The sequence below is a fragment of the Copadichromis virginalis genome, linkage group LG7, assembly GCF_057382275.1.
Source record: "Copadichromis virginalis isolate Kocher_CV1m ecotype Utaka linkage group LG7, C_Virginalis_male_GT1.1, whole genome shotgun sequence".
Classification (NCBI taxonomy): Eukaryota; Metazoa; Chordata; class Actinopteri; order Cichliformes; family Cichlidae; genus Copadichromis; species Copadichromis virginalis.
This window is the reverse complement of record NC_140624.1, coordinates 63,022,568-63,029,760: the sequence shown is the minus strand read 5'-3', so window position 1 is coordinate 63,029,760 and position 7,193 is coordinate 63,022,568. Positions and strand designations below refer to the sequence as shown.

The 7,193-nt window shown below is 41.6% G+C and overlaps 1 protein-coding gene across 1 annotated transcript; it reads left to right on the top strand.

The window, feature by feature from the left end:
- The first annotated feature begins 2,645 nt into the window (after nucleotides 1-2,645).
- crybb1 (crystallin, beta B1) lies at nucleotides 2,646-6,901 on the top strand. Its single transcript, XM_085464672.1, has 6 exons — nucleotides 2,646-3,130; nucleotides 3,491-3,634; nucleotides 4,336-4,454; nucleotides 4,628-4,760; nucleotides 5,240-5,382; nucleotides 6,471-6,901. The coding sequence occupies exons 2-6, from the start codon at nucleotides 3,512-3,514 to the stop codon at nucleotides 6,646-6,648; spliced, it is 696 nt and encodes a 231-aa protein (XP_085320798.1). The 5' UTR covers nucleotides 2,646-3,130; nucleotides 3,491-3,511; the 3' UTR covers nucleotides 6,649-6,901.
- Nucleotides 6,902-7,193: the final 292 nt, after the last annotated feature.

Genomic DNA, 7,193 nt, shown 5'->3' with positions numbered 1-7,193 from the left:
CACATTTCAAAAATATCAAACAGGTTTCCTCATCAGATTTTTTTTTTTCTACACAACACAAGAAAAAAACTGATCGGATTCATCTTACATTAGAAGGACACTGTTCACTTACCAGGGGAATTGTGTAATCAGCCATGATAATGATGAACCCCTCTGAAAGACAGACTAAATATTTTCTTCTTGAGAAAGCCGGGGAGGACTCCTGAGACCCCTGGCAGTCATCAGAAAATGGACATTAGAGAATGAAAGAGCCAAGGGCTGGTCAAAATCAATAGGTTCCTTTCATTTGGCAGGACATTTTGTGGCAGTGTCAGAAGATAAAAATGACAGTGGTCAATGCATTTAAAAGGCCATGTGTGTTTTCTGCCTAAAAGTGTAAAGCAGTGACAACCACTCATCTAATCTTCTTCAGACCTCGCAAGTATCATCATCAAAATCATTATCATCATAAAATGAAGTCACAGATATAAGCTCTTGCTCTCTTTTATTTCCTCCTAATGATGTCAGCAGCACTAACATTAGCTATCATTAGTGAGGAACGCTCACACAATAATTTGTTCTAACTATTAAAGGAACGAATCTCTTTGGTTACAATATTTAAATTAAAGTGTGCTATGCTATGTTGTCAGCTTCACTGGCAAAAGGTACAGGTGTAACACACAGGTACACATACCTGTTAGTAGTAAGAGACTAATAAAATACTAGAATTTCACTCAAGCTTCATGTGTGTGCCATAACACACAGCAAGCCTGAAGTAGTGAAAGTTTCTGCTCCTTACTTCTGCATTTGAAACTTCTGCATTGTGGATCTATAAAGATGCACTTGCTTTTGGTGAAGTCTTTAACATTATTTTTCCCATTTGATGCTAACATGTTTAAAGTCAGCCCTACCAAGTAGGATCATGTCCATTTAGTGACATGTTCGTTTATTACCCCAAACACATTTATTTCAACTAAACTCCACATACTCCATCCTGCTGTCTGAATACTCACTAATGTCAGTCTCCTGTTGTCTTTATCAGTTACTTTGCTAAAAACGCTGGTGACTTTTCTTTCTTACAAATGAAACCATGTCTGTGTAGCATTCTGAAATATCAGGAAAAAGTCTGACTAAGATTAAAAAATCCCTTTCTCAGGAAAGACCTGACCAAGAGGGCAGCAGAAATGACAACAAATATAATCACAGCATGGAAGCCACCCAGATTACACTGCAGGATTAGTTCACATATCAAACGCAATTTAATCCTGCTTCCATCGTGGAAATGATCTCAGCTGAAGTGATATAATCCACACATAATCCATTCGCCATAATCCCATAATTATTACCACCAACAATGACCTTTATTCAACCTCTGAAGATGACCAGGAGGAATTCTCATGCACGGCTGTGTGGCAGTGCTTTTTTGTCTAGATTACCCACCAGTCAAGAACTACTCAATATTATCCCAGCAAATTTAAAGGAAGTGAACATGCTGCATATGCCCCCTTTATCTTTTAAATGTACCGGCTGTAATAATAATAATAATAATGGATTGCATTTATATAGCGCTTTTCAAGGCACCCAAAGCGCTTTACAATTCCACTATTCATTCACTCTCACATTCATACACTGGTGGAGGCAGCTACAGTTGTAGCCACAGCCGCCCTGGGGCAGACTGACAGAAGCGAGGCTGCCATATCACGCCATCGGCCAACACCAGTAGGCGGTAGGGTAAAGTGTCCAAGGACACAACGACCAGGACAGATAGCCCAGGGATCGAACCGGCGACCTTCCGGTTACAGATGCGATTCCCAACCCCCTGAGCCACGGTCACCCCTACAGTAATGACAGTACTGTAGTTCATGGACAAAATGTAAAGCGTAAGGTTGGGGTGAGGCTAGTAAAACCCAGGCTTCTACCCTACTTGGCTCATCCCATTGCATTGATTTACATTTCTACTGTTGATTTAACACGATACCACAGAATAACTTAAAAAATGCTGCCCATACTCTCTTTGACAAACACCTGCTTTACACGGGCACTGGATTCATAATAAAAGTGTAAAATTGCTGTCAAAGCCCAAATTTATCAGCAGGTTCTCCACAAAAACATCTTAACATGGACACTGCAGAGAGAAACTGTGACAGAGAAAGGAAGATGTCTGGACATTCAGAGTGTTTGTTACACATGAGAAGCTACAGAAACAGCGCGCACAGAACAAAAACTGTTCTGGCTCTTTCCTTACCTATATAAGGTAAGTCTTATTGTCTTTGGTTTCTGGTACAAGAATTAAAGATTTAATATCTGGCTAAACAAACAGGATGCTGGTTTTGGAAAATGTCAGATGCCAAACCTTATGTTGATTGGAAAGATGCTTTTGCGATATGAATGTGTTTATCATCTGTTAAGTAGTTGGCTAACACTAGCCAGAACTAGAAGTAGATATCAGTAGTAAGTGTTAGTGCAGTGCCAAAGCATTTAGTGGAACAGCTCTGGTGAACCTGAATGTCAGTGGGAGAAAGAGAATCTCCAGTAACTCAATTATCTCAAAGTTTAATAATGTTTAAACAGCAAAATGTCCAAAAAACCAAAACACTTCATTTGAAATGCTGTTTGATTCTTTGTATGGAGAACACATAGAAGATCAACATGAACGAATAGATCACTGCCTTTTTTTTGTTTTCTGTCTGTTTCTGTTGTGGTGATTCTCCAAAATCAAGAAATGGCGGTGAGTTAAAGTAGAAAGTCTGAGTTAAAGAATATGTTGTATTTGTGTGTGTGCCTTTTCTGTGTAGGTGACAGAGAGTGTGGATTACCTCTTTGTGTCCTGTGGACCTTTGCATTCCTCAACTCTACATGCGACTACAGCTCACAGGCCTACCAGCCCAACACACAGCAAAGAATGCTGTGTCAGTGGTTTCCTTTGACAGCAAAATGCTTACAGGCAGGCCCGAGGGGCCAGCAGTGTTTCCAGGCTATGCGATGACCTGCTGGCTTTGGTCCAGGCCAACAGTGATGACGAGAGGTTTTCTATTGTGCTGTGAGCCTCTACGTTTGGCCTTTGCCAGAGTATAAAAGCTTGGGTTGAGCGTTGAAGGGACCAGCACGAGCTAGCCTCCCTCATACGGCACTGCAAGCTATACTGACGCAGGTAAGCACACACAGACGCAGACATACAGGCCAGAGCATCCATCATGGTACAGTAGGACACCCACACATCCAGAGCCAGGGCCCACTCCCTGCCCACCGCTCCCAGCTTAAACTCTACCGTCCCGGGGAAAGGCCAAAACAACACCCAAATGAACCTCCAACATAAACTTCAGACTTGTGCTACTAGTCCAAAACCCTCCAAACACTTCTGCCTACCAACCCTCTGTCTATGTTGACACCTTGCCTGGGCCACATTTAACCTCACTTCTCCTTCCCTTTCACTTTCTCCTCTGAAACCCTGTCACTTCAATTTACACCTCTATTTCTGTTCACCCCTTGTCTTCCTCCATCTCTCACCCAGACTCTCCTGAAGCCCCTCACCATGTCTCAGACTGCCAAGTCCGCCTCCAGCCAGGGCACTGATGCCAAGGACAAGGGAGCCCCAGCTCCAGCTGCCTCCAGCAAGGCCACCAAGACTGGCGAGCCTGGCATGGGATCCTTCAGAGTGAGTCATTGCAGAGACAGAATGTGTGCATTTTATTTTTTCCTAAAGGGCAAAGAAAGTAGACTGCATGTTGTCCCATGTGTTTCATCTAGCAGGGCAGTTATATGTTTATTTACTGAAGGTTTGAATTAGACATTAGAATTTCAGATACTATGGAGGTGAATGATAAAGAACAGCAAGAAACTTGGTTAAAAGACCAAAAATAACCACTTTGAATTTAGATACTGATGCTTTGAGCAGTACTTTTTTTTTTAAATCCAAAATGTATTGAGGCTATTCTTTCTGATGTGAGTACCTATGTACTTTAGACTCTTTCTGTGAAAGCCACCGCATCACAGGGCTTAAGAAATGTCTCTGAGATGGAGCAAAAATTAAATGACCTCATATACTATAGTCTAGTGAAAAATAATGTATATTTGTAAGCTCATAATCTTTAATACTGGCATCATTTTACACGTAGCCACGTTAAAAGTGACATGTTTCTAAAGTATAAGGTTATTTTGGAAATCTAAGTGATTAGTAAGTTCAGTCAGTGCTGAGGACTTTAAAGGGGAAATTACAGTTTAAGAAGTTGCCTTTTTTTTTCATGCTCCATCCAAAAATGATTCCAAATCCAAAATTTGTTTTAAACCTTCCACATGAACTAAAGCTATAAACATAGTGTAAAGAAACAGCTATGACTCTATGTGTCCTCTGTGCAGATCATGCTGTTCGACCAGGAGAACTTCCAGGGCAGGATGATGGAGGTCCAGAATGAGTGTATGAACGTGTGTGACCGTGGCATGGATAGAGTGCGTAGTATCATTGTGGAGTGTGGCCCGTAAGTGAATACACACACACACACACACACACACTTGATTTAAGCAGTGGCCTGCATATCTTCTCTATTCATGTATATGTCACTTTTATCTTTCTTCCAATTCTTCTCCTGTGCCTCCCCACTTAACCCTTTTGCCCCCCCCAATCCTGTCCATGGTGTCCCCCGTTCTCCAGCTTTGTTGCCTTTGAGCAGACTAACTTCCGTGGGGAGATGTTCATCCTGGAGAAGGGAGAGTATCCTCGCTGGGATACCTGGAGCAACTCCTACCGCAGCGACTGCCTCATGTCCCTCAGGCCCATCCGAATGGTAAAATGAGCTGTTTTCTTCGTTTGTTTTTTCATAAAATGGGAGAATATAGTGATTCTAAATTCTCAGACCCTACGTTTTGACTGACTAACAGTCCAGAGCTAAACTTACAGCAAAGAAAAGCAGCAAATCAGCAAATATGACGAACTGGAACAAGGAAAAAGTTTGACATATATGCTTGAAAAAGCACTGAAAAGGTTAAGTGACTATCAACACAGTTCCTAAAGAAAAAAAATCAACAATATTTTTCACATGCTGATACTATAGCATATCACATCATTAGCACGACATTAGTAGGCTTTGGCCCCTAATTTAGCACAAAATCCATTCATGGATTCCACTAACTGCTCATGGAAGCAGTTCAACATTGCCACCCACAGACAATTTCTTACAAAATGCAATGAATGAAAAAGCAGAGAATGCACATGTAATGTATGTTGTATAGAGACTACATTTTATTCTTCCTTTCCTACCTGCAGGACAGCATGGAGCACAAGATCTGCCTGTATGAGCTCTCTGACTTCAAGGGCAACAAGATGGAGATCCAGGAGGACGATGTGCCCACACTCTGGGCGCATGGCTTCTGCGACAGAGTGGGCAGCGTGAGGGTGCCAGGAGGAGCGTGAGTAGACACGTTTAGTACTTGTGCTCTCTCACAAAACAAAACACAAATTAGCAGAGTATCACAAATATCATCAACATGCAGGCCTGTGTTAAGGCCTGTGAACACACTGTGGAAGTCAATTTTGTAGTACGTCATATTACTATAGTAAAAAGTACATTTTCCATATATAAAATGGACTGCCAACATGGTTTCAGACACACCTAAGAGGATTCCACAGACTTGTTGGATTATACTACAAATAACAAGTGGGATGAGATGTCATTAAAAGGCTTGTCCTTTTGTCTACAAATCTTTTTTTTAGCCAGAAAATTTGCTTCATTTCATTATGTCCTCTAGGTCACCAATACAAATCTGTTCATTTGTATTGCTGACCGAAAGCCTCCAGAACAGCTTCAGTGCCTTTATCATACACCTTGAAAGCCTTTACTCTCTGGATTAGATAAATGCCATCCTGACCAGAACATTCACAAATCTAATTCTTCATTATTGGAGTTGGTAATGCTCCCATAAATCCACTTCAGGGGAACTCAGAATCTCCTAGTTACCACTGCAACCCCTTGAAGGACTTCCAGAACATTCTGTCAGACAACTAAAACGTTGTAAAAGAACCCCAGGTTCTCCTAAAAAGAAACTCAGAATCATTTAAGAGATCCCTGGAAGGAGAACCAGGAACCTCACTGACGACTAACTGAACCTCCTTAACCGAACTCTTCAAGCTCCTAAATGTCCACTTAACCCTTAACTTAAGCATTTCTAGAACTCCCTTATGGACTCATCAGAAAACCTCATTAAGACTTGGTATCTCCAATGTCCTCCAGACCTCCTAATTCACTTCTGGTGTCTCCTAGGTGATCAGTAGAATCTTTTCACCACAAGAACTTCAACAGTAAACATTAAACTTCTTAGGACTTAGCATTATAACGGTCTTATTCTCTATTATATTATACCTTATATTCTCTATCATAACCCTATAATTTCATATACCATTTTTTTTTATTTGTATGGATATCAGCCAGTAGTACACTACATGGACATCCTATAATAAACACACAACCATGACCTTTACCTTATCATGTCTCTCTCAGGTGGGTGGGTTACCAGTACCCTGGATACAGAGGCTACCAGTACCTGTTTGAGTGCGGTGACTACAGACACTACAATGACTTCTGCGCCTTCCAGCCCCAGATCCAGTCCATGCGCCGCATCAGGGACATGCAGTTCCACCAGAGAGGATGCTTCACCTTCACCTCCGCCAGCAAGTGAATGACATCTGCTGGCTGCCCGGTGCTGTTGCAGCCATGCAGCCCTCTCAGCTTTTTATCTCTCCAAACAAGCCCTTTCTCCAGTCTCCAGTGCTTTCCTTTATCTCCACATCATCGCTCCATCCCAGAGGAAAGACAGAATGAGAGCAAACACACTGGACAACATTAAGTGACTTTTTATGGTGCTAAAAATAAACATGTTGAGAAAAACCTAACCCTTCCTGCCTATACTATCTTTATTCATTTTTCAGAAAAATGTTCGGATGATGTTGTAACAGAAATATATGAAGCGTAGGCAATTTTGATATGCTAGATTTAACACTGCAATTGAGGGTCCTGTTTGGAGATGGACCATCCGATATTACGTATCGGTATCGGTCCGATACTGACCTAAATTACTGGATCGGATATCGGAGAGAAATAAAAAATGTAATCCGATCCATTAAATATCACAAAAGCAGCTCACAAAACTTGCGACATGGTGTAACTCGGCTCATAACAGTAGCACGTTGGAGCAGTATGTCACGTGATAGAGCAGCTGTGGCC